Below are 26,818 nucleotides of genomic sequence, written 5' to 3'. Positions count from 1 at the left end.
GACCATGCGGTCCATCTCCCTCTGGAAGACCGAGACCCCATTCGTCACCCCAAAGGGGACTCTGAGGAATTGGTAGAGGCGTCTGTTCACCTCGAAGGCGGTGTACGGGCGGTCCTCTGGTCTGATGGGGAGCTGGTGGTACCCTGACTTGAGGTCGATGGTGGAGAACACCCGGTATTGGGCGATTTGGTTCACCATTTCTGATATGCGGGGTAGCGGGTAGGCGTCTAGTTGGGTGCACCTGTTGATCGTTTGGCTATAGTCGATCACCATCCGTTTCTTCTCGCTACCCCTTACCACCACCACTTGGGCGCGCCACGGGCTATTGCTGCGTTCAATAATGCACTCTTTCAGGAGCCTGTCTACCTCGGTCGCGATAAACCGCCTGTCCTCCCAGCTGTACCTCCTGCTTTTGGTCGCTATTGGCCGGCAGTTAGGGGTAAGGTTCGCGAATAGCGAAGGCGGCTTTACCTTCAGGGTAGCCAGACCGCACACTGTGAGGGGCGGCTGGGACCCACCGTAATTGAGCGTGATGCTTTGGTGGTAGCACTGGAAATCCAGGCCCAAGATCACGCTCGCACATAGATTCTTCATGATTAATACTTTAAAATTATCGTATACAGTTCCGTTAACGGACAATTGTACCGTGCAGTAACCCATAATGGTCGATGTCTGGGTTTTATCAGCCATAGAGATGGTACCCCGAGTAGGGACCACCTTTAGGGAGAGTTGTTGTACCAGTTCAGGGTGGACAAAACTCTCCGTGCTTCCACTGTCAATTAAACATTTAACCCTGCACCCGTTTACCTCGATGTCCACCATTGATTTGGATAGCGGGTGCGGCCTGGTCTGGTCCACTGTGACCGATGCCACTGTAGGGCCCTGATCGAGACAAGATGGCGTCCACGCTGTCTGCTCACAAGATGGCGGACCCCACGAGGTCGGGCAAGATGGCGTCCAAGATGGCCGTTCCCACGGCGCACACGCGGCGGTGGCGGGTTTTCCGGCGGGGTTCCCTCTGCACGCCTTCCCGAAGTGCCCCTTCTTACCGCACTTAAAGCAGGTGGTGCCTTTCGCTGTGCACAGGTTTCTGGTGTGCTTCGGCTGCCCGCAGAAGTAGCAGTTGGGTCCCCGACGCGTCGCGGCTGTCGTAGGGCTTCTGGGGGGAGAGCGGGGCCCTGACAGTGTTGGGCTGCCGGGCGGGGAAGATGCCTTCCAAGATGGCGGCGCCCTTGGTGCACACGTGGCGGCGTGGACGGCGCGGGCTGAAGAGTAGGCGTCCGAGTTTCTCTGGGCCACATCCAGGGATCGTGCTGTGTCCGCAGCCTGTTTCAGGTCCAATCCCGTTTTTTCCAGCAGTCTCTGCCGGATGTAAGTGGAGCTGAGGCCTGTGATAAAGGCATCGCGAACAAGCTCGTCAGTGTACACTGCGGCTTTTACATCTTGGCACTTGCAGTCTTTGCCAAACGTTTTCAGGGTGCCTAGGAACTCCTCCACCGATTCCCCAGGTCGCTGTGCGCGAGTAGCGAGCAGATGCCTAGCATACACCTCATTCGTAGGCTGCTGGTAATGCGCCTTTAAGATGTCGCAGGTGGCCGAGTACGTGTCGGTGTCTTGGATGAGGGGGTAAACCCGGTGGCTTACCCAATTCCGCAGAATTCCGAGTTTCATACTCGCAGCGTCCGTAGCGTCTTTGACGGCTGCGGAATTGTCCAGGAAGAATTCCATACACATAAACCAGTGTCCGAAGCGTGCCGATGCGTCCGAAGCATGCTGGTCCAAATCCAAACGTTCGGGTTTCAAGAGTTGATCCATTGTGTTGAAAATTAAGTCAATAAAATTGATGTGCCTCAATAAATCCGAGACTCGATGTTAGCGAAACAAAACAAGGCTTTTATTGACTTAGAAGGTAACACACAGAGGAGAATGTATCTTCCATCCAGAGGTCTGCCGTACTGGATGTGCTGCAGGCTGGGCCAGCTTACATAGGAGCCAGGTATGGGCGGAGCCCTACACACAGTACAATACAATGGAAATGAAACTGAAACCAACCACAGTCACAGGCAGAGAAATACTGATGAGTGATGAATGGAATATTTCATCACACCCACTGTGCTACCAGCCCGCCAAAAATTAAACAAAGACTAACCTTGATGTGGCGGGAGATAAGGGCTTCGATGAGAAGTATAATTGGAGGCCTGAGGAGTGATCGAGAGGATGGCCACAGCGAAGAGACCCGGGGTAGCCATCGGGGACCCTCTAGGAAGATTGAGGAACGTCAATACGGAGACAGTCAAGAAGGTGATTCGAGTAGAGTCTGCGTCCAGCCCCGGGGTAGCCATCGGGAGATCATCGATACACCCCGGGCCGTTGACGAGACAAAGGACAGTGACCCTCCGTGAAGAAACCCATATGAAAACGGTAAACCAGCTGGGCTGTGCGACGAAACCCATATGAAAATGGTCAAACAGTTGGTCTCTCCTCGCGCCGACGTCCAGGCCTGCTAACATCCAGCCTGTCCGTGACCTTCACCTCAAGGGAGAAGAAAGTGTGTCGCAGCCCGCTGCGTTCCGCTGACCACGTGGAGACAGGACGCCTGAGAGGATCAAAACGCAGACCTTTTCAAAACTCTATACTTTCCAACTGGATTGGTGAGCTTGTTTCTGGCCCCTCATAATCTGATCTAGATAGGTTTAGGGGGTGGGCATTTCAGGGGTAATTAATTATGAGTTGTTGTCCCTCGATGTTCCGTGTGTTTCCCCATTTTGTGATGACTTTTGCAAAGTATAATATGCCTGTATATATCTTAGCTAGTACTGTATTATGTTTTGTTTTTCCCTCCCATGTACCCTCTTATTGGCTTGCAGTTTGATTTGTTTCTTTATGCAATAAAATTTCATTTCGTTTTCATTAAACTTGGTCTATAGAGTATTCTCTGCATTGTAGTTCCTGCCTCAAAGTCCAGTGTATAGAATCTAAGGGGTGAGTGGGTCGAACCACTCGAAAGTTTACTGTGCAAGAGAGAGAGGCCTCTGGAGAGAGAGAAACCTCTGCGATCTAAGAACCCCTTACAAATTGCCCTTGAGAAAGTGGTGGTGAGCCGCCTTCTTGAACCACTGCAGTCCGTGTGTTGAAAGTACTCCCACAGTGCTGTTAGGGAGGGAGTTCCAGGATTTTGACCCAGCGACGATGAAGGAACAACAATATACTTCCAAGTCAGGATGGTGTGTGACTTGGAGGGGAACTTGGAGGTGGTGGTGTTCCCATGCGCCTGCTGCCCTTGTCCTTCTAGGTGGAAAAGGTCACGGGTTTGGGAGGTGCTGCCGAAGAAGCCTTGGTGAGTTGCTGCAGTGCATCTTGTAGATGGTACACACTGCAGCCATGGTACGCCGGTGGTGGAGGGGATGAATGTTTAAGGTGGTGGATGGGGTGCCAATCAAGCGGGCTGCTTTGTCCTGGATGGTGTCGCGCTTCTTGAGTGTTGTTGGAGCTGCACTCATCCAGGCAAGTGGAGAGTATTCCATCACACTCCTTACTTGTGCCTTGTAGATGGTGGAAAGGCTTTGGGGAGACAGGAGGTGAGACACTCGCCACAGAATACCTAGCCTCTGACATGCTCTTGTTACCACAGTATTTATGTGGCTGGTCCAGTAAGTTTCTGATCAATGGTGACTCCCAGGATGTTGATGGTGGGGGATTCAGCGATGGTAATGCTGTTAAATGTCAAGGGGCGGAGTTAGACGCTCTTTGTTGAAGATAGTCATTGCCTGGCACTTGTGTGGTGCGAATGTTACCTGTCACTTATCATCCCAAGCCTGGACGTCGTCCAGGTCTTGTTGCATGCAGGCATGGATTGCTTCATTATCTGAGGAGTTGTGAATGGCACTGAACACTGAGCAGTCATCAGCGAACATCCCCACTTCTGGCCTTATGATGGAGAGAAGGTCATTGATGATGCAGCTGAAGATGGTTGGGCCTAGGACACTGCCCTGAGGAACTCCTGCAGGCTGTGGTGATTGTCCACCAACCACCACAACCATCTTCCTTTGTGCTAGGTATGACTCCAGCCAGTGGAGAGTTTTCGCCCCGATTCCCATTGACTTCAGTTTTACCAGGGCTCCTTGATGCCACACTCGGTCAAATGCTGCCTTGATGTCAAGGGCAGGCACTATCACCTCACCTCTGGAATTCAGCTCCTTTGTCCATGTTTGGACCAAGGCCGTAATGAGGTCTGGAGCCAAATGGTCCTGACGGAACCCAAACTGGACATCAGTGAACAGGTTATCAAATCAATCAAATCAAATCAACTTTTATTGTCATTGTTAGTGCACAAGTGCAGTACAACGAAATGTAGGCTTGCGGCTCCCGAGAGTGTACATTTAGATTAAGACATTTAAACATTCAACATACATTTGGCTTGTAATACATTAACATAAACATAACCATAATAAAGTGCATTGGCAGATGTGCAGGCTTTAGAGTTTATTTGTGGAGTTCAGTAGGATGACAGCCCTGGGAAAGAAGCTGTTCCTAAATCTGGTAAGTGCCGCTTGATAGCACTCACAACGACGCCTTCCATTACTTTGCTGATGATTGAGAGTAGACTGATAGGGCGGCAATTGGCTGCGTTGAATTTGTCCTGCTTTTTGTGGACAGGACATACCTGGGCAGTTTTCCACATTGTCGGATAGATGCCAGTGTTGTAACTGTACTAGAATAGCTTGGTTAGAGGTGCGGCTAGTTCTGGAGCACAAGCTTTCACCACAACAACCACAAAGTTGTCGAGGCCCATAGCCTTTGCTGTATCCAGTGCGCTCAGCCATTTCTTGGTATCACGTGGACTGAATTGAATTGGCTGAAGACTGGCTTCTGTGATGATGGGGATCTTAGGAGGAGGTCGATATGGATTATCCACTTGGCACTTCTGGCTGAAGATGGTTGCAAACGCTTCAGCCTTGTCTTTTGCACTCATGTGCTGGGCTCCACCATCATTGAGGATGGGGATATTCATGGAGCCTCCTCCTCCCGTTAGTTATTTAATGGTCCACCACCATTCACAACTGGATGTGGCAGGACTGCAGAGCTTTGATTTGATCCATTGATTGTGGGATCGCTTAGCCAAGTCTATAGCATGCTGCTTCCGCTTTTTAGCATGCATGTAGTCCTGTGTTGCTGCTGACCCATGTTGACACCTCATTTTTAGTTACGCCTGATGCTGCTCCTGGCATGCTCTTCTACACTCCTTATTGAACCAGGGTAGGTCACGTGGCTTGATGGTAATGGTAGAGTGAGGGATATGCCGGGTCATGAGGTTACAGATTGTGGTGGAATACAATTCTGTTGCTGTTGATGGCTCACAGCGCCTCATGGATTCCTAGTTTTGAGCTGCTAGATCTTTTCTGAATCTATCCCATTTATCATGGTGGTAGTGCCACACAACATGATGGAGGGTGTCCTCAGTGTGAAGAGGGAATTCGTCACCACAATGACTGTGCGGTGGTCATTGCTACCACTGCTGCCATGGACAGATGCTCTGCGACAGGTAGATTGGTGAGGACGAGGTCCTGGATGTTAATTGAAACGCAATCAAACTGTTGAATTTGGATGTTAATTTGTGGAACCTCATAGGGTATTTTTCAAAGAAAGAACTTGTACAGTATAGGCGTAGAACAAGTTTTATGACATCTACAGCTTTACTTAGGAACTCTCTTCTGACCGATACAGGTTATAAATTCTTTGCAAAAGAGCAGGGAATGGAAATCTAATTATTGCCCATCCCTAGTTTCCTTGGGAAAGTGGTGGTAGGCCTTCTTCTTCAACTGCTGTAGACCATGTGGAAAATGTATTCCCACAATGATGTTAGGTAAGCAGTTCCAGTATTTTGACCCAGAGTCAATGAAATAACACCAATATGTATCCAAGTCAGACTGATGTGTGGCTTGTAGGTGAACATGGAGGAGATGGTATTTCCATGCACCTACAGTTCATGTCTTTCTAGGTGGAGGTTGTGGGTTTGGGAGGTGCTGCCGATGAAGCCTTGCCGACCAGCTGCAATGCAAGCTGTAGACTGCACACACTGCAGCCATGGTATGCCCATGGTGGAGGGAATGGAGTTTAATTCATTAGATAGAGTGCCGATCAAGCGGACTGCTTTGTTCCCACAATATGTATGTGTACACAGGGTTTCAGAGCATAACTAACTAAAATATTCTATGCAATGGTTAATAAAAGGGAACATCAACTCAGGCTTAGAAATGCAAGGATGTATGGGGAGAATAGAAGCAATTCCTTTCCTGGAAAGGGTGTTTAGAATATAAAATGCATTACAACAAGTGGTCATTAGCTAATCAATCACAGCACTTGGAGAGAATACATCATCACATAACAAGAAAAATATGAAAGCATGAAGGGAGAGACCAGAAATGTCGGGTTAGAGTGCAAACTACAAGGAGTAAATATTCTTATGCAATCCCTTAGCGAAACAATGGTCTGAACAAAAGCTTTTTTCTGTAAGAAATTCATTCCAATCTTGAATATTCTTCATATGATTTTTGTAAATTAACATTCCTAAATACCTTTTTTACAGATAAAGCAGCAGCATCTGCAGTAACCACAGCAGGTATGTACTGTACATTTCATTGTGACTAATGTCAGGCACTGAAAGGACTGCAGAAAATTAAAAATGAGGTTGATGAATTTGTTGTTTTAGAAAGTATTTTACTGCACATTGGTTTGTGTTGATTGTATTAATTCATTTGCTGAAAACATGAAATAAGACCCCAAATATTGCTAAATAATTACTCATCTGAGGAGGAAAGTAATATGAAATGGAAAATGCAATAAAATACTTTAAAAAGGATTAAATTGTGGGGTTTTAATGAACAAAATGATTGCCAGCCTTCAGATATTAACCTAACTTGGCATTCTGATTTGTGATTCCAAATGACAAATTATTGATTTTTGTAAATTAACATTGCTGAATACCTCTCACAGTTAAAACAGCAGCAACAGCACCCACAGTAAGCATGTTCTGTACATTTCATTGTGGCTGTAATGTAAAATCATTGAATGGAATCACGGGAGGTGAATTTCCTCAAGGCTTCTCCCTCTCCACCACCGTAACTTTGGTGAAAGTTTGGAGGAAACACCCATTACTCACGGAAATGGGATTTTCCACCAAATTTACGGCAATGTGCTGCTAATATCTCAGAGAAATTCCCATCCTAAGATTCCATTTATTTGTTATATAAATCATGCAGCTCCGGCAATTTTCATAACAGTTACTGTCCAGAATACTCCAAAAGACTTCCTGCCTGTTTTAGTAAGTTAACCACTTTATAACAAAAAGGTACCTTTTTTCTGTGCTGAATGTTTTAATTTATACAGATTTGTTACAAGAAATGGCACAGATAGGGCGAATCGGGGTTTTCTGCAAGCTCACTCTGCATTGTACAGGAAATACACAATGGGGTAGAATTTCCCCCGGTGTGGACTTTGGGCAGCCAGCCGGCGGACTGCGGCCCATCAGCTGCCTGATAATCCTGGCGGCAGATCTGGTCCATTTTGAGCTCGGGCCTCATTAGCATTCAGCCCGGTGGGCTGCGGGTGAAAACGTGCGCCTCGTGGCCACCCACCAGATCAAAGTTGCCGCTGTATCAGACATCGCAGACGGCGTCTGGACTGCAAGAAAGCAGGTTCATCGAGGGGAGATCTGATCTCGGCGGGGTGTGGGGGAAGATCTGAAATAACAACAGAAAATGCTGGAAAAACTCAGCAGGCCAGGCAACATCCGTGGAGAGAAAATAGAGTCAACGTTTTGGGTCAAACCCTTTGTCAAGACTGAAGGCCAGGCTGGGAGAGAACAAAACAGAAGTGAAGAGACATTAAGAGGTATTCAAAACGAGACGAGATGGTGCTAGGACTAGTGGAGACAAAAGATGGCTCTAGATTAGGTGTGAAATGCGCTGGCAGAATGGGAGACAGCTGCCATGTGGGAGAGAAAAAAGGGGAGGGGGGAAAGGTCCAAAACAAAGGTGTGGATAAAAAATAAGTAAAAATGTAATAGGGGCCGAGGTTATGATCTGAAATTGTTGAACTCGATATTGAGTCTGGAAGGCTGTAAAGTGCCTAATCGGAAGATCTGGTTGGTCTCATAGTGCTCAGAGGATAACTCCTGCTTCTCCTCAGAAAAAACATTTGCCTTTGTGCCCCTCTTCAATTGGACTGGCATCTAACACTCAACCGAGTGGGCACCGCACACGCCCCCAAGTAAATCATAGGACACCGATTTGCATATTAAAAGGGCCTACCACCTGGCCCAGGCAGGCACTCCGGCCAGGCAGTGGTAACTCCTCGGGAAAATATGTCCATAACTAAGGCATCTGAAGACATTCTTGATGTTAATTGAAACACAATCAAACTGATGAATTTGGTTGTTATTTGGTACAACTGCGAGAAATTTTTCAAAGAAAGGACTTTTACATTGCTGATGTACAACACCGGTTTATGACAACTATAGCTTTACTCAGGAAGTCTTTTCTGATTCAAGCAGTTTATCAATTTGGTGCAAAAGACCAGGGAATGGAAATCTACCATCAATGGAATAATTCTGATTGGTGGAACAGAGAGATCTGTGGGTGCAGATAATAGATCTTTAAAAACAGGATTGCAGGTAGGCAAAGCCATAACAAGAGCAACTGGATTGCTGGGGTTTATATAAATTGTCTTTGAATGCAAGAACAAAGACAGGATAGCAAATTGTTCAAAACATCAGCTGTGCCACATTGTGAATATTGAGTGCAAGTTTGTCAACTTCATTATGGAATGGATATAGGAATCATAGAAAAGATGAAATTCAGATCATAAGGATGATACCAGTGATGAAAACATAGAGCAATGATGGAACATTTAAACAAAACATGGCTGTATTCACAGGAGAAGGTTAAAGGGATTGAATGGAAGTGTTCCAAAAATTATGATAGGGTTTCAGAATGTAAATAACTGAAATATTCTACGTAATCATTAATAAAAAGGGACATCAACTCAGGCTTAGAAATGCAAGGATGTTTGGTGATAGTTTGGCGGAAACAACCATTACTCACAGAAATGGGGTTTTCCCAAAATTTAGGACAACGCGGTGGGAATGTCTCAGAGAAATTCCCGTCATAAGATTCCATTTATTTGCTAAATAAATCATGCAGCGCCGGCAATTTTCATAACAGTTACTGTCCAGAATACTCCAAAAGACTTCCTGCCTATTTTAGTAAGTTAAGCACTTTATAACAAAAAGTTACTTTTTTTCTGTGCTGAATGTTTTAAGTTGTACAGATTTGTTACAAGAAATGTCACAGATAGTGCGAATCGGGGTTTTCTGCAATCTCACTCTGCATTGTACAGAAAATACACAATGGGGTAGAATTTCCCCCGGTGCGGATTTTGGGTAGCCAGCCGGCGGAGTACGGCCCATCGGCTGCCTGATAATCCTGGCGTGAGATCTGGCCAATTTTGAGCTCGGGCCTCATTAGCATTCAGCCGGTGGGCTGCGGGTGGAAATGGGCGCCTCGTGGCCACCCGCCACATCCAAGTTGCCGCTGTATCAGACATCGCAGACAGCTCCCCGGCTGCAGGAAGTTAGGTTTGTCAGGGGGAGATCTGATCTTGGTGGGGGGTGGGGGGAGATCTGGCTGGTCTCGTGCTCAGAGGAGAACTCCTGCTTCTCCAAGCCTCAGAAGAAACATTCTGTAAATTAACATTCTTGAATAACTTTTTACAGAAAGTACAACAACACCTGCAGCAACTACAGCAGGTACGTACTGTACATTTCATTGTGACTAATGTCAGGCACTGAAAGGACTGCAGAAAATTAAAAATGAGGTTGATGAATTTGATGTTTTTGAAAGTATTTTACTGCCTATTCGTTTGTGTTGATTGCATTAATTCATTTGCTGAAAACATGAAATAAGACCCCAAATATTGCTAAATATTTACTCATCTGAGAAGGAAAGTAATATGAAATGGAAAAAAGCAATAAAATATTTTAAAATGGATTAAATTGTTGGGTTTTAACGAACAAAATGATTGTCAGTCTTCAGATATCAACCTAACTTGGCATTCTGATTTGTAATTCCAAATGACAAATTATTGATTTTTGTAAATTAACATTGCTGAATACGTCTCACAGTTAAAACAGCAGCGACAGCACCCACAGCAAGTATGTTCTGTACATTTCATTGTGGTTGTAATGTAAAACCCTTGAGTGAAATCACGGGAGGTGAATTTCCTCAAGGCTTCTCTTCTCCGCCACTGTAATTTTGGTGAAAGTTTGGCGGAAACACCCATTACTCGCAGAAATGGGATTTTCCCCAAAATTTAGGGCAACGCGGTGGGAATGTCTCAGAGAAATTCCCGCCCTAAGATTACATTTATTTGCAATATAAATCATGCAGCGCCGGCAATTTTCATAAATGTTACTGTCCAGAATACTCCAAAAGACTTCCTGCCTGTTTTAGTAAGTTAACCACTTTATAACAAAAAGGTACCTTTTTTCTGTGCTGAATGTTTAATTTGTACAGATTTGTTACAAGAAATGGCACAGATAGGGCGAATCGGGGTTTTCTGCGAGCTCAGTCTGCATTGTACAGAAAATACACAATGGGGACTTTGGGCAGCCAGCTGGTGGTGTGCGGCCCATCGACTGCCTGATAATCCTGGCGGGAGATCGAGTCCATTTTGAGCTCGGGCTTCATTAGCTTTCAGCTGGTGGGCTGAGGGTGAAAATGTGCGCCTCGTGGCCATCCGCCAGATCCAAGTTGCTGCTGAATCAGACACCGCAGGCGGCTTCCAGGCTGCAAGAAGGTAGGTTCGTCAGGGGGAGATCTGATCTCGGCGAGGGGTGGGGGAAGTCCCAGGCTGGTCCCATGGTGCTCAGAGGAGAACTTCTGCTTCTCCAAGCCTCAGAAAAAATATTTGCCTTTGTGCTCCTCTTCGGTTGGACTGGCATTTGAGCTCGGGCCTCATTAGCATTCAGCCGGTGGGCTGCGGGTGAAAACGTGCGCCTTGTGGCCATCTGCCAGATCCAAGTTTCTGATGAATCAGACATTGCAGGCGGCGTCTGGGCTGCAAGAAGGTAGGTTCGTCAGGGGGAGATCTGATCTCGGCGGGGGGGTGGGGGAAGATCTGGCTGGTCTCATGGTGCTCAGAGGAGAATACCTGCTTCTCCAAGCCTCAGATAAAACATTTGCCTTTGTGCCCCTCTTCGGTTGGACTGGCATTTGATACTCAGCCGAGTGTGCACTGCAGACACCCCCCAGTAAATCATAGGACACCGATTTGCATATTAAAAGGGCCTACCGCCTGTCTCAAGCAGGCACTCCGGCCAGGCAGTGGTAACCCCAGGGAAAATACGTCCATAACTAAGGCTTTTGAAGAGATACTTGATGTGAATTGAAACACAATCAATCTGATGAATTTGGTTGTTATTTTGTGCAACTGCGAGAAATTTTTCAAAAAAAGAACTTTTACATTGTTGATGTACAACACCGGATTATGACAACTACAGCTTTACTCAGGAAGTCTTTTCTGACTCAAGCAGTTTATCAATTTGGTGCAAAAGACCAGGGAATGGAAATCTACCATCAATGGAATAATTCTGATTGGAGGAACAGAGAGATCTGCGGGTGCAGATAATAGATCCTTAAAAACAGGATTGCAGGTGGGCAAAGCCATAACAAGAGCAACTGGATTGCTGGGGTTTATATCAATTGTCGTTGAATACAAGAACAAAGACAGGATAGCAAATTGTTCAAAGCATCAGCTGTGCCACATTGTGAATATTGAGTGCAATTGTGTCAACTTCATTATGGAATGGATATAGAAATCATAGAAAAGATGAAATTCAGATCATTAGGATGATACCAGGGATGAAAACATAGAGCAATGATGAAACATTTAAACAAAACATGGCTGTATTCACAGGAGAAGGTTAAAGGGATTGAATGGAAGTGTTCCAAAATTTATGACAGGGTTCCAGAGTGAAATATTCTATGTAATCGTTAACAAAAATGGACGTCAACTCAGGCTTAGAAATGCAAGGATGTATGGGGAGAGTAGAAGCAATTCTTTTCCTGGAAAGGATGTTTAGAATATGAAATGCATTACAACAAGTGGTCATTAGCTAATCAATCACAGCATTTGGAAGGATACATCATGACATAACAAGGAAAATATGAAAGCATGAAGGGAGAGTCCAGAAATGTCGGATTAGAGTGCAAACTTCAAGAAGCAAATATTCTTATGCAATCCTTTCATGAAACAAGGGTCTGAACAAAAGCTTTTTTCTGCAAGAAATTCATTCCAATCTTGAATATTCTTCATATGATTTTTGTAAATTAACATTCCTGAATACCTTTTTTACAGAAAATACAATAACACCTGCAGCAACTACAGCAGGTACGTACTGTACATTTCATTGTGACTAATGTCAGGCACTGAAAGGACTGCAGAAAATTAAAAATTAGGTTGATGAATTTGTTTTAGAAAGTATTTTACTGCATATTGGATTGTGTTGATTGTATGAATTCATTTGCTGAAAACATGAAATAAGACCCCAAATATTGCTAAATAATTACTCATCTGAGGAGGAAAGTAATATGAAATGGAAAAAAGCAATAAAATATTTTAAAATGGATTAAATTGTGGGGTTTTAACGAACAAAATGATTGCCAGTCTTCAGATATTAACCTAACTTGGCATTCTGATTTGTGATTCCAAATGACAAATTATTGATTTTTGTAAATTAACATTGCTGAATACCTCTCACAGTTAAAACAGCAGCAACAGCACCCACAGTAAGCATGTTCTGTACATTTCATTGTGGCTGTAATGTAAAATCATTGAATGGAATCACGGGAGGTGAATTTCCTCAAGGCTTCTCCCTCTCCACCACCGTAACTTTGGTGAAAGTTTGGAGGAAACACCCATTACTCACGGAAATGGGATTTTCCACCAAATTTACAGCAATGTGCTGCTAATATCTCAGAGAAATTCCCATCCTAAGATTCCATTTATTTGTTATATAAATCATGCAGCTCCGGCAATTTTCATAACAGTTACTGTCCAGAATACTCCAAAAGACTTCCTGCCTGTTTTAGTAAGTTAACCACTTTATAACAAAAAGGTACCTTTTTTCTGTGCTGAATGTTTTAATTTATACAGATTTGTTACAAGAAATGGCACAGATAGGGCGAATCGGGGTTTTCTGCAAGCTCACTCTGCATTGTACAGGAAATACACAATGGGGTAGAATTTCCCCCGGTGTGGACTTTGGGCAGCCAGCCGGCGGACTGCGGCCCATCCTGGCGGCAGATCTGGTCCATTCTGAGCTCGGGCCTCATTAGCATTCAGCCCGGTGGGCTGCGGGTGAAAACGTGCGCCTCGTGGCCACCCACCAGATCAAAGTTGCCGCTGTATCAGACATCGCAGACGGCGTCTGGACTGCAAGAAAGCAGGTTCATCGAGGGGAGATCTGATCTCGGCGGGGTGTGGGGGAAGATCTGAAATAACAACAGAAAATGCTGGAAAAACTCAGCAGGCCAGGCAACATCCGTGGAGAGAAAATAGAGTCAACGTTTTGGGTCAAACCCTTTGTCAAGACTGAAGGCCAGGCTGGGAGAGAACAAAACAGAAGTGAAGAGACATTAAGAGGTATTCAAAACGAGACGAGATGGTGCTAGGACTAGTGGAGACAAAAGATGGCTCTAGATTAGGTGTGAAATGCGCTGGCAGAATGGGAGACAGCTGCCATATGGGAGAGAAAAAAGGGGAGGGGGGAAAGGGCCAAAACAAAGGTGTGGATAAAAAATAAGTAAAAATGTAATAGGGGCCGAGGTTATGATCTGAAATTGTTGAACTCGATATTGAGTCTGGAAGGCTGTAAAGTGCCTAATCGGAAGATCTGGTTGGTCTCATAGTGCTCAGAGGATAACTCCTGCTTCTCCTCAGAAAAAACATTTGCCTTTGTGCCCCTCTTCAATTGGACTGGCATCTAACACTCAACCGAGTGGGCACCGCACACGCCCCCCAGTAAATCATAGCACACCGATTTGCATATTAAAAGGGCCTACCACCTGGCCCAGGCAGGCACTCCGGCCAGGCAGTGGTAACTCCTAGGGAAAATATGTCCATAACTAAGGCATCTGAAGACATTCTTGATGTTAATTGAAACACAATCAAACTGATGAATTTGGTTGTTATTTGGTACAACTGCGAGAAATTTTTCAAAGAAAGGACTTTTACATTGCTGATGTACAACACCGGTTTATGACAACTACAGCTTTACTCAGGAAGTCTTTTCTGATTCAAGCAGTTTATCAATTTGGTGCAAAAGACCAGGGAATGGAAATCTACCATCAATGGAATAATTCTGATTGGTGGAACAGAGAGATCTGTGGGTGCAGATAATAGATCTTTAAAAACAGGATTGCAGGTAGGCAAAGCCATAACAAGAGCAACTGGATTGCTGGGGTTTATATAAATTGTCTTTGAATGCAAGAACAAAGACAGGATAGCAAATTGTTCAAAACATCAGCTGTGCCACATTGTGAATATTGAGTGCAAGTTTGTCAACTTCATTATGGAATGGATATAGGAATCATAGAAAAGATGAAATTCAGATCATAAGGATGATACCAGTGATGAAAACATAGAGCAATGATGGAACATTTAAACAAAACATGGCTGTATTCACAGGAGAAGGTTAAAGGGATTGAATGGAAGTGTTCCAAAAATTATGATAGGGTTTCAGAATGTAAATAACTGAAATATTCTACGTAATCATTAATAAAAAGGGACATCAACTCAGGCTTAGAAATGCAAGGATGTTTGGTGATAGTTTGGCGGAAACAACCATTACTCACAGAAATGGGGTTTTCCCAAAATTTAGGACAACGCGGTGGGAATGTCTCAGAGAAATTCCCGTCATAAGATTCCATTTATTTGCTAAATAAATCATGCAGCGCCGGCAATTTTCATAACAGTTACTGTCCAGAATACTCCAAAAGACTTCCTGCCTATTTTAGTAAGTTAAGCACTTTATAACAAAAAGTTACTTTTTTTCTGTGCTGAATGTTTTAAGTTGTACAGATTTGTTACAAGAAATGTCACAGATAGTGCGAATCGGGGTTTTCTGCAATCTCACTCTGCATTGTACAGAAAATACACAATGGGGTAGAATTTCCCCCGGTGCGGATTTTGGGTAGCCAGCCGGCGGAGTACGGCCCATCGGCTGCCTGATAATCCTGGCGTGAGATCTGGCCAATTTTGAGCTCGGGCCTCATTAGCATTCAGCCGGTGGGCTGCGGGTGGAAATGGGCGCCTCGTGGCCACCCGCCAAATCCAAGTTGCCGCTGTATCAGACATCGCAGACAGCTCCCCGGCTGCAGGAAGTTAGGTTTGTCAGGGGGAGATCTGATCTTGGCGGGGGGTGGGGGGAGATCTGGCTGGTCTCGTGCTCAGAGGAGAACTCCTGCTTCTCCAAGCCTCAGAAGAAACATTCTGTAAATTAACATTCTTGAATAATTTTTTACAGAAAGTACAACAACACCTGCAGCAACTACAGCAGGTACGTACTGTACATTTCATTGTGACTAATGTCAGGCACTGAAAGGACTGCAGAAAATTAAAAATGAGGTTGATGAATTTGATGTTTTTGAAAGTATTTTACTGCCTATTCGTTTGTGTTGATTGCATTAATTCATTTGCTGAAAACATGAAATAAGACCCCAAATATTGCTAAATATTTACTCATCTGAGAAGGAAAGTAATATGAAATGGAAAAAAGCAATAAAATATTTTAAAATGGATTAAATTGTTGGGTTTTAACGAACAAAATGATTGTCAGTCTTCAGATATCAACCTAACTTGGCATTCTGATTTGTAATTCCAAATGACAAATTATTGATTTTTGTAAATTAACATTGCTGAATACGTCTCACAGTTAAAACAGCAGCGACAGCACCCACAGCAAGTATGTTCTGTACATTTCATTGTGGTTGTAATGTAAAACCCTTGAGTGAAATCACGGGAGGTGAATTTCCTCAAGGCTTCTCTTCTCCGCCACTGTAATTTTGGTGAAAGTTTGGCGGAAACACCCATTACTCGCAGAAATGGGATTTTCCCCAAAATTTAGGGCAACGCGGTGGGAATGTCTGAGAGAAATTCCCGCCCTAAGATTACATTTATTTGCAATATAAATCATGCAGCGCCGGCAATTTTCATAAATGTTACTGTCCAGAATACTCCAAAAGACCTCCTACCTGTTTTAGTAAGTTAACCACTTTATAACAAAAAGGTACCTTTTTTCTGTGCTGAATGTTTAATTTGTACAGATTTGTTACAAGAAATGGCACAGATAGGGCGAATCGGGGTTTTCTGCGAGCTCAGTCTGCATTGTACAGAAAATACACAATGGGGACTTTGGGCAGCCAGCTGGTGGAGTGCGGCCCATCGACTGCCTGATAATCCTGGCGGGAGAGCGAGTCCATTTTGAGCTCGGGCTTCATTAGCTTTCAGCTGGTGGGCTGAGGGTGAAAATGTGCGCCTCGTGGCCATCCGCCAGATCCAAGTTGCTGCTGAATCAGACACCGCAGGCGGCTTCCAGGCTGCAAGAAGGTAGGTTCGTCAGGGGGAGATCTGATCTCGGCGAGGGGTGGGGGAAGTCCCAGGCTGGTCCCATGGTGCTCAGAGGAGAACTTCTGCTTCTCCAAGCCTCAGAAAAAATATTTGCCTTTGTGCTCCTCTTCGGTTGGACTGGCATTTGAGCTCGGGCCTCATTAGCATTCAGCCGGTGGGCTGCGGGTGAAAACGTGCGCCTTGTGGCCATCTGCCAGATCCAAGTTTCTGATGAATCAGACATTGCAGGCGGCGTCTGGGCTGCAAGAAGGTAGGTTCGTCAGGGGGAGATCTGATCTCGGCGGGGGGGTGGGGGAAGATCTGGCTGGTCTCATGGTGCTCAGAGGAGAACGCCTGCTTCTCCAAGCCTCAGATAAAACATTTGCCTTTGTGCCCCTCTTCGGTTGGACTGGCATTTGATACTCAACCGAGTGTGCACTGCAGACACCCCCCAGTAAATCATAGGACACCGATTTGCATATTAAAAGGGCCTACCGCCTGTCTCAAGCAGGCACTCCGGCCAGGCAGTGGTAACCCCAGGGAAAATACGTCCATAACTAAGGCTTTTGAAGAGATACTTGATGTGAATTGAAACACAATCAATCTGATGAATTTGGTTGTTATTTTGTGCAACTGCGAGAAATTTTTCAAAGAAAGAACTTTTACATTGTTGATGTACAACACCGGATTATGACAACTACAGCTTTACTCAGGAAGTCTTTTCTGACTCAAGCAGTTTATCAATTTGGTGCAAAAGACCAGGGAATGGACATCTACCATCAATGGAATAATTCTGATTGGAGGAACAGAGAGATCTGCGGGTGCAGATAATAGATCCTTAAAAACAGGATTGCAGGTGGGCAAAGCCATAACAAGAGCAACTGGATTGCTGGGGTTTATATCAATTGTCGTTGAATACAAGAACAAAGACAGGATAGCAAATTGTTCAAAGCATCAGCTGTGCCACATTGTGAATATTGAGTGCAATTGTGTCAACTTCATTATGGAATGGATATAGAAATCATAGAAAAGATGAAATTCAGATCATTAGGATGATACCAGGGATGAAAACATAGAGCAATGATGAAACATTTAAACAAAACATGGCTGTATTCACAGGAGAAGGTTAAAGGGATTGAATGGAAGTGTTCCAAAATTTATGACAGGGTTCCAGAGTGAAATATTCTATGTAATCGTTAACAAAAATGGACGTCAACTCAGGCTTAGAAATGCAAGGATGTATGGGGAGAGTAGAAGCAATTCTTTTCCTGGAAAGGATGTTTAGAATATGAAATGCATTACAACAAGTGGTCATTAGCTAATCAATCACAGCATTTGGAAGGATACATCATGACATAACAAGGAAAATATGAAAGCATGAAGGGAGAGTCCAGAAATGTCGGATTAGAGTGCAAACTTCAAGAAGCAAATATTCTTATGCAATCCTTTCATGAAACAAGGGTCTGAACAAAAGCTTTTTTCTGCAAGAAATTCATTCCAATCTTGAATATTCTTCATATGATTTTTGTAAATTAACATTCCTGAATACCTTTTTTACAGAAAATACAATAACACCTGCAGCAACTACAGCAGGTACGTACTGTACATTTCATTGTGACTAATGTCAGGCACTGAAAGGACTGCAGAAAATTAAAAATTAGGTTGATGAATTTGTTTTAGAAAGTATTTTACTGCATATTGGATTGTGTTGATTGTATGAATTCATTTGCTGAAAACATGAAATAAGACCCCAAATATTGCTAAATAATTACTCATCTGAGGAGGAAAGTAATATGAAATGGAAAAAAGCAATAAAATATTTTAAAATGGATTAAATTGTGGGGTTTTAACGAACAAAATGATTGCCAGTCTTCAGATATTAACCTAACTTGGCATTCTGACTTGTGATTCCAAATGACAAATTATTGATTTTTGTAAATTAACATTGCTGAATACCTCTCACAGTTAAAACAGCAGCAACAGCACCCACAGTAAGCATGTTCTGTACATTTCATTGTGGCTGTAATGTAAAATCATTGAATGGAATCACGGGAGGTGAATTTCCTCAAGGCTTCTCCCTCTCCACCACCGTAACTTTGGTGAAAGTTTGGAGGAAACACCCATTACTCACGGAAATGGGATTTTCCACCAAATTTACAGCAATGTGCTGCTAATATCTCAGAGAAATTCCCATCCTAAGATTCCATTTATTTGTTATATAAATCATGCAGCTCCGGCAATTTTCATAACAGTTACTGTCCAGAATACTCCAAAAGACTTCCTGCCTGTTTTAGTAAGTTAACCACTTTATAACAAAAAGGTACCTTTTTTCTGTGCTGAATGTTTTAATTTATACAGATTTGTTACAAGAAATGGCACAGATAGGGCGAATCGGGGTTTTCTGCAAGCTCACTCTGCATTGTACAGGAAATACACAATGGGGTAGAATTTCCCCCGGTGTGGACTTTGGGCAGCCAGCCGGCGGACTGCGGCCCATCAGCTGCCTGATAATCCTGGCGGCAGATCTGGTCCATTTTGAGCTCGGGCCTCATTAGCATTCAGCCCGGTGGGCTGCGGGTGAAAACGTGCGCCTCGTGGCCACCCACCAGATCAAAGTTGCCGCTGTATCAGACATCGCAGACGGCGTCTGGACTGCAAGAAAGCAGGTTCATCGAGGGGAGATCTGATCTCGGCGGGGTGTGGGGGAAGATCTGAAATAACAACAGAAAATGCTGGAAAAACTCAGCAGGCCAGGCAACATCCGTGGAGAGAAAATAGAGTCAACGTTTTGGGTCAAACCCTTTGTCAAGACTGAAGGCCAGGCTGGGAGAGAACAAAACAGAAGTGAAGAGACATTAAGAGGTATTCAAAACGAGACGAGATGGTGCTAGGACTAGTGGAGACAAAAGATGGCTCTAGATTAGGTGTGAAATGCGCTGGCAGAATGGGAGACCGCTGCCATGTGGGAGAGAAAAAAGGGGAGGGGGGAAAGGTCCAAAACAAAGGTGTGGATAAAAAATAAGTAAAAATGTAATAGGGGCCGAGGTTATGATCTGAAATTGTTGAACTCGATATTGAGTCTGGAAGGCTGTAAAGTGCCTAATCGGAAGATCTGGTTGGTCTCATAGTGCTCAGAGGATAACTCCTGCTTCTCCTCAGAAAAAACATTTGCCTTTGTGCCCCTCTTCAATTGGACTGGCATCTAACACTCAACCGAGTGGGCACCGCACACGCCCCCGAGTAAATCATAGCACACCGATTTGCATATTAAAAGGGCCTACCACCTGGCCCAGGCAGGCACTCCGGCCAGGCAGTGGTAACTCCTAGGGAAAATATGTCCATAACTAAGGCATCTGAAGACATTCTTGATGTTAATTGAAACACAATCAAACTGATGAATTTGGTTGTTATTTGGTACAACTGCGAGAAATTTTTCAAAGAAAGGACTTTTACATTGCTGATGTACAACACCGGTTTATGACAACTACAGCTTTACTCAGGAAGTCTTTTCTGATTCAAGCAGTTTATCAATTTGGTGCAAAAGACCAGGGAATGGAAATCTACCATCAATGGAATAATTCTGATTGGTGGAACAGAGAGATCTGTGGGTGCAGATAATAGATCTTTAAAAACAGGATTGCAGGTAGGCAAAGCCATAACAAGAGCAACTGGATTGCTGGGGTTTATATAAATTGTCTTTGAATGCAAGAACAAAGACAGGATAGCAAATTGTTCAAAACATCAGCTGTGCCACATTGTGAATATTGAGTGCAAGTTTGTCAACTTCATTATGGAATGGATATAGGAATCATAGAAAAGATGAAATTCAGATCATAAGGATGATACCAGTGATGAAAACATAGAGCAATGATGGAACATTTAAACAAAACATGGCTGTATTCACAGGAGAAGGTTAAAGGGATTGAATGGAAGTGTTCCAAAAATTATGATAGGGTTTCAGAATGTAAATAACTGAAATATTCTACATAATCATTAATAAAAAGGGACATCAACTCAGGCTTAGAAATGCAAGGATGTTTGGTGATAGTTTGGCGGAAACAACCATTACTCACAGAAATGGGGTTTTCCCAAAATTTAGGACAACGCGGTGGGAATGTCTCAGAGAAATTCCCGTCATAAGATTCCATTTATTTGCTAAATAAATCATGCAGCGCCGGCAATTTTCATAACAGTTACTGTCCAGAATACTCCAAAAGACTTCCTGCCTATTTTAGTAAGTTAAGCACTTTATAACAAAAAGTTACTTTTTTTCTGTGCTGAATGTTTTAAGTTGTACAGATTTGTTACAAGAAATGTCACAGATAGTGCGAATCGGGGTTTTCTGCAATCTCAGTCTGCATTGTACAGAAAATACACAATGGGGTAGAATTTCCCCCGGTGCGGATTTTGGGTAGCCAGCCGGCGGAGTACGGCCCATCGGCTGCCTGATAATCCTGGCGTGAGATCTGGCCAATTTTGAGCTCGGGCCTCATTAGCATTCAGCCGGTGGGCTGCGGGTGGAAATGGGCGCCTCGTGGCCACCCGCCAGATCCAAGTTGCCGCTGTATCAGACATCGCAGACAGCTCCCCGGCTGCAGGAAGTTAGGTTTGTCAGGGGGAGATCTGATCTTGGTGGGGGGGTGGGGGGAGATCTGGCTGGTCTCGTGCTCAGAGGAGAACTCCTGCTTCTCCAAGCCTCAGAAGAAACATTCTGTAAATTAACATTCTTGAATAATTTTTTACAGAAAGTACAACAACACCTGCAGCAACTACAGCAGGTACGTACTGTACATTTCATTGTGACTAATGTCAGGCACTGAAAGGACTGCAGAAAATTAAAAATGAGGTTGATGAATTTGATGTTTTTGAAAGTATTTTACTGCCTATTCGTTTGTGTTGATTGCATTAATTCATTTGCTGAAAACATGAAATAAGACCCCAAATATTGCTAAATATTTACTCATCTGAGAAGGAAAGTAATATGAAATGGAAAAAAGCAATAAAATATTTTAAAATGGATTAAATTGTTGGGTTTTAACGAACAAAATGATTGTCAGTCTTCAGATATCAACCTAACTTGGCATTCTGATTTGTAATTCCAAATGACAAATTATTGATTTTTGTAAATTAACATTGCTGAATACGTCTCACAGTTAAAACAGCAGCGACAGCACCCACAGCAAGTATGTTCTGTACATTTCATTGTGGTTATAATGTAAAACCCTTGAGTGAAATCACGGGAGGTGAATTTCCTCAAGGCTTCTCTTCTCCGCCACTGTAATTTTGGTGAAAGTTTGGCGGAAACACCCATTACTCGCAGAAATGGGATTTTCCCCAAAATTTAGGGCAACGTGGTGGGAATGTCTCAGAGAAATTCCCGCCCTAAGATTACATTTATTTGCAATATAAATCATGCAGCGCCGGCAATTTTCATAAATGTTACTGTCCAGAATACTCCAAAAGACCTCCTGCCTGTTTTAGTAAGTTAACCACTTTATAACAAAAAGGTACCTTTTTTCTGTGCTGAATGTTTAATTTGTACAGATTTGTTACAAGAAATGGCACAGATAGGGCGAATCGGGGTTTTCTGCGAGCTCAGTCTGCATTGTACAGAAAATACACAATGGGGACTTTGGGCAGCCAGCTGGTGGAGTGCGGCCCATCGACTGCCTGATAATCCTGGCGGGAGAGCGAGTCCATTTTGAGCTCGGGCTTCATTAGCTTTCAGCTGGTGGGCTGCGGGTGAAAATGTGCGCCTCGTGGCCATCCGCCAGATCCAAGTTGCTGCTGAATCAGACACCGCAGGCGGCTTCCAGGCTGCAAGAAGGTAGGTTCGTCAGGGGGAGATCTGATCTCGGCGAGGGGTGGGGGAAGTCCCAGGCTGGTCCCATGGTGCTCAGAGGAGAACTTCTGCTTCTCCAAGCCTCAGAAAAAATATTTGCCTTTGTGCTCCTCTTCGGTTGGACTGGCATTTGAGCTCGGGCCTCATTAGCATTCAGCCGGTGGGCTGCGGGTGAAAACGTGCGCCTTGTGGCCATCTGCCAGATCCAAGTTTCTGATGAATCAGACATTGCAGGCGGCGTCTGGGCTGCAAGAAGGTAGGTTCGTCAGGGGGAGATCTGATCTCGGCGGGGGGGTGGGGGAAGATCTGGTTGGTCTCATGGTGCTCAGAGGAGAATACCTGCTTCTCCAAGCCTCAGATAAAACATTTGCCTTTGTGCCCCTCTTCGGTTGGACTGGCATTTGATACTCAGCCGAGTGTGCACTGCAGACACCCCCCAGTAAATCATAGGACACCGATTTGCATATTAAAAGGGCCTACCGCCTGTCTCAAGCAGGCACTCCGGCCAGGCAGTGGTAACCCCAGGGAAAATACGTCCATAACTAAGGCTTTTGAAGAGATACTTGATGTGAATTGAAACACAATCAATCTGATGAATTTGGTTGTTATTTTGTGCAACTGCGAGAAATTTTTCAAAAAAAGAACTTTTACATTGTTGATGTACAACACCGGATTATGACAACTACAGCTTTACTCAGGAAGTCTTTTCTGACTCAAGCAGTTTATCAATTTGGTGCAAAAGACCAGGGAATGGAAATCTACCATCAATGGAATAATTCTGATTGGAGGAACAGAGAGATCTGCGGGTGCAGATAATAGATCCTTAAAAACAGGATTGCAGGTGGGCAAAGCCATAACAAGAGCAACTGGATTGCTGGGGTTTATATCAATTGTCGTTGAATACAAGAACAAAGACAGGATAGCAAATTGTTCAAAGCATCAGCTGTGCCACATTGTGAATATTGAGTGCAATTGTGTCAACTTCATTATGGAATGGATATAGAAATCATAGAAAAGATGAAATTCAGATCATTAGGATGATACCAGGGATGAAAACATAGAGCAATGATGAAACATTTAAACAAAACATGGCTGTATTCACAGGAGAAGGTTAAAGGGATTGAATGGAAGTGTTCCAAAATTTATGACAGGGTTCCAGAGTGAAATATTCTATGTAATCGTTAACAAAAATGGACGTCAACTCAGGCTTAGAAATGCAAGGATGTATGGGGAGAGTAGAAGCAATTCTTTTCCTGGAAAGGATGTTTAGAATATGAAATGCATTACAACAAGTGGTCATTAGCTAATCAATCACAGCATTTGGAAGGATACATCATGACATAACAAGGAAAATATGAAAGCATGAAGGGAGAGTCCAGAAATGTCGGATTAGAGTGCAAACTTCAAGAAGCAAATATTCTTATGCAATCCTTTCATGAAACAAGGGTCTGAACAAAAGCTTTTTTCTGCAAGAAATTCATTCCAATCTTGAATATTCTTCATATGATTTTTGTAAATTAACATTCCTGAATACCTTTTTTACAGAAAATACAACAACACCTGCAGCAACTACAGCAGGTACGTACTGTACATTTCATTGTGACTAATGTCAGGCACTGAAAGGACTGCAGAAAATTAAAAATTAGGTTGATGAATTTGTTTTAGAAAGTATTTTACTGCATATTGGATTGTGTTGATTGTATGAATTCATTTGCTGAAAACATGAAATAAGACCCCAAATATTGCTAAATAATTACTCATCTGAGGAGGAAAGTAATATGAAATGGAAAAAAGCAATAAAATATTTTAAAATGGATTAAATTGTGGGGTTTTAACGAACAAAATGATTGCCAGTCTTCAGATATTAACCTAACTTGGCATTCTGATTTGTGATTCCAAATGACAAATTATTGATTTTTGTAAATTAACATTGCTGAATACCTCTCACAGTTAAAACAGCAGCAACAGCACCCACAGTAAGCATGTTCTGTACATTTCATTGTGGCTGTAATGTAAAATCATTGAATGGAATCACGGGAGGTGAATTTCCTCAAGGCTTCTCCCTCTCCACCACCGTAACTTTGGTGAAAGTTTGGAGGAAACACCCATTACTCACGGAAATGGGATTTTCCACCAAATTTACAGCAATGTGCTGCTAATATCTCAGAGAAATTCCCATCCTAAGATTCCATTTATTTGTTATATAAATCATGCAGCTCCGGCAATTTTCATAACAGTTACTGTCCAGAATACTCCAAAAGACTTCCTGCCTGTTTTAGTAAGTTAACCACTTTATAACAAAAAGGTACCTTTTTTCTGTGCTGAATGTTTTAATTTATACAGATTTGTTACAAGAAATGGCACAGATAGGGCGAATCGGGGTTTTCTGCAAGCTCACTCTGCATTGTACAGGAAATACACAATGGGGTAGAATTTCCCCCGGTGTGGACTTTGGGCAGCCAGCCGGCGGACTGCGGCCCATCAGCTGCCTGATAATCCTGGCGGCAGATCTGGTCCATTCTGAGCTCGGGCCTCATTAGCATTCAGCCCGGTGGGCTGCGGGTGAAAACGTGCGCCTCGTGGCCACCCACCAGATCAAAGTTGCCGCTGTATCAGACATCGCAGACGGCGTCTGGACTGCAAGAAAGCAGGTTCATCGAGGGGAGATCTGATCTCGGCGGGGTGTGGGGGAAGATCTGAAATAACAACAGAAAATGCTGGAAAAACTCAGCAGGCCAGGCAACATCCGTGGAGAGAAAATAGAGTCAACGTTTTGGGTCAAACCCTTTGTCAAGACTGAAGGCCAGGCTGGGAGAGAACAAAACAGAAGTGAAGAGACATTAAGAGGTATTCAAAACGAGACGAGATGGTGCTAGGACTAGTGGAGACAAAAGATGGCTCTAGATTAGGTGTGAAATGCGCTGGCAGAATGGGAGACAGCTGCCATATGGGAGAGAAAAAAGGGGAGGGGGGAAAGGGCCAAAACAAAGGTGTGGATAAAAAATAAGTAAAAATGTAATAGGGGCCGAGGTTATGATCTGAAATTGTTGAACTCGATATTGAGTCTGGAAGGCTGTAAAGTGCCTAATCGGAAGATCTGGTTGGTCTCATAGTGCTCAGAGGATAACTCCTGCTTCTCCTCAGAAAAAACATTTGCCTTTGTGCCCCTCTTCAATTGGACTGGCATCTAACACTCAACCGAGTGGGCACCGCACACGCCCCCCAGTAAATCATAGCACACCGATTTGCATATTAAAAGGGCCTACCACCTGGCCCAGGCAGGCACTCCGGCCAGGCAGTGGTAACTCCTAGGGAAAATATGTCCATAACTAAGGCATCTGAAGACATTCTTGATGTTAATTGAAACACAATCAAACTGATGAATTTGGTTGTTATTTGGTACAACTGCGAGAAATTTTTCAAAGAAAGGACTTTTACATTGCTGATGTACAACACCGGTTTATGACAACTACAGCTTTACTCAGGAAGTCTTTTCTGATTCAAGCAGTTTATCAATTTGGTGCAAAAGACCAGGGAATGGAAATCTACCATCAATGGAATAATTCTGATTGGTGGAACAGAGAGATCTGTGGGTGCAGATAATAGATCTTTAAAAACAGGATTGCAGGTAGGCAAAGCCATAACAAGAGCAACTGGATTGCTGGGGTTTATATAAATTGTCTTTGAATGCAAGAACAAAGACAGGATAGCAAATTGTTCAAAACATCAGCTGTGCCACATTGTGAATATTGAGTGCAAGTTTGTCAACTTCATTATGGAATGGATATAGGAATCATAGAAAAGATGAAATTCAGATCATAAGGATGATACCAGTGATGAAAACATAGAGCAATGATGGAACATTTAAACAAAACATGGCTGTATTCACAGGAGAAGGTTAAAGGGATTGAATGGAAGTGTTCCAAAAATTATGATAGGGTTTCAGAATGTAAATAACTGAAATATTCTACGTAATCATTAATAAAAAGGGACATCAACTCAGGCTTAGAAATGCAAGGATGTTTGGTGATAGTTTGGCGGAAACAACCATTACTCACAGAAATGGGGTTTTCCCAAAATTTAGGACAACGCGGTGGGAATGTCTCAGAGAAATTCCCGTCATAAGATTCCATTTATTTGCTAAATAAATCATGCAGCGCCGGCAATTTTCATAACAGTTACTGTCCAGAATACTCCAAAAGACTTCCTGCCTATTTTAGTAAGTTAAGCACTTTATAACAAAAAGTTACTTTTTTTCTGTGCTGAATGTTTTAAGTTGTACAGATTTGTTACAAGAAATGTCACAGATAG

At 43.5% G+C, this 26,818-nt stretch overlaps 1 protein-coding gene across 3 annotated transcripts in view; it reads left to right on the top strand.

The window, feature by feature from the left end:
- Positions 1-26,818, top strand: part of LOC147120494 (mucin-13-like) — a 170,608-nt gene that overhangs the window by 9,808 nt on the left and 133,982 nt on the right. For all 3 annotated transcript variants that reach the window (XM_085986498.1, XM_085986500.1, XM_085986499.1), the window contains exons 2-8: positions 6,587-6,619; positions 9,773-9,805; positions 12,415-12,447; positions 15,584-15,616; positions 18,226-18,258; positions 21,411-21,443; positions 24,053-24,085. In XM_085986498.1, the coding sequence (XP_085842624.1) occupies positions 6,587-6,619; positions 9,773-9,805; positions 12,415-12,447; positions 15,584-15,616; positions 18,226-18,258; positions 21,411-21,443; positions 24,053-24,085 (231 nt within the window). The remainder of the gene's footprint in view (positions 1-6,586; positions 6,620-9,772; positions 9,806-12,414; positions 12,448-15,583; positions 15,617-18,225; positions 18,259-21,410; positions 21,444-24,052; positions 24,086-26,818) is intronic.

This window comes from Somniosus microcephalus, chromosome 4, assembly GCF_052327205.1.
Source record: "Somniosus microcephalus isolate GS21.2 chromosome 4, FLI_Smic_1.0, whole genome shotgun sequence".
Classification (NCBI taxonomy): domain Eukaryota; kingdom Metazoa; phylum Chordata; class Chondrichthyes; order Squaliformes; family Somniosidae; genus Somniosus; species Somniosus microcephalus.
Note: the sequence above shows the minus strand (reverse complement) of the source record. Positions and strands in the feature narration are given on the sequence as shown.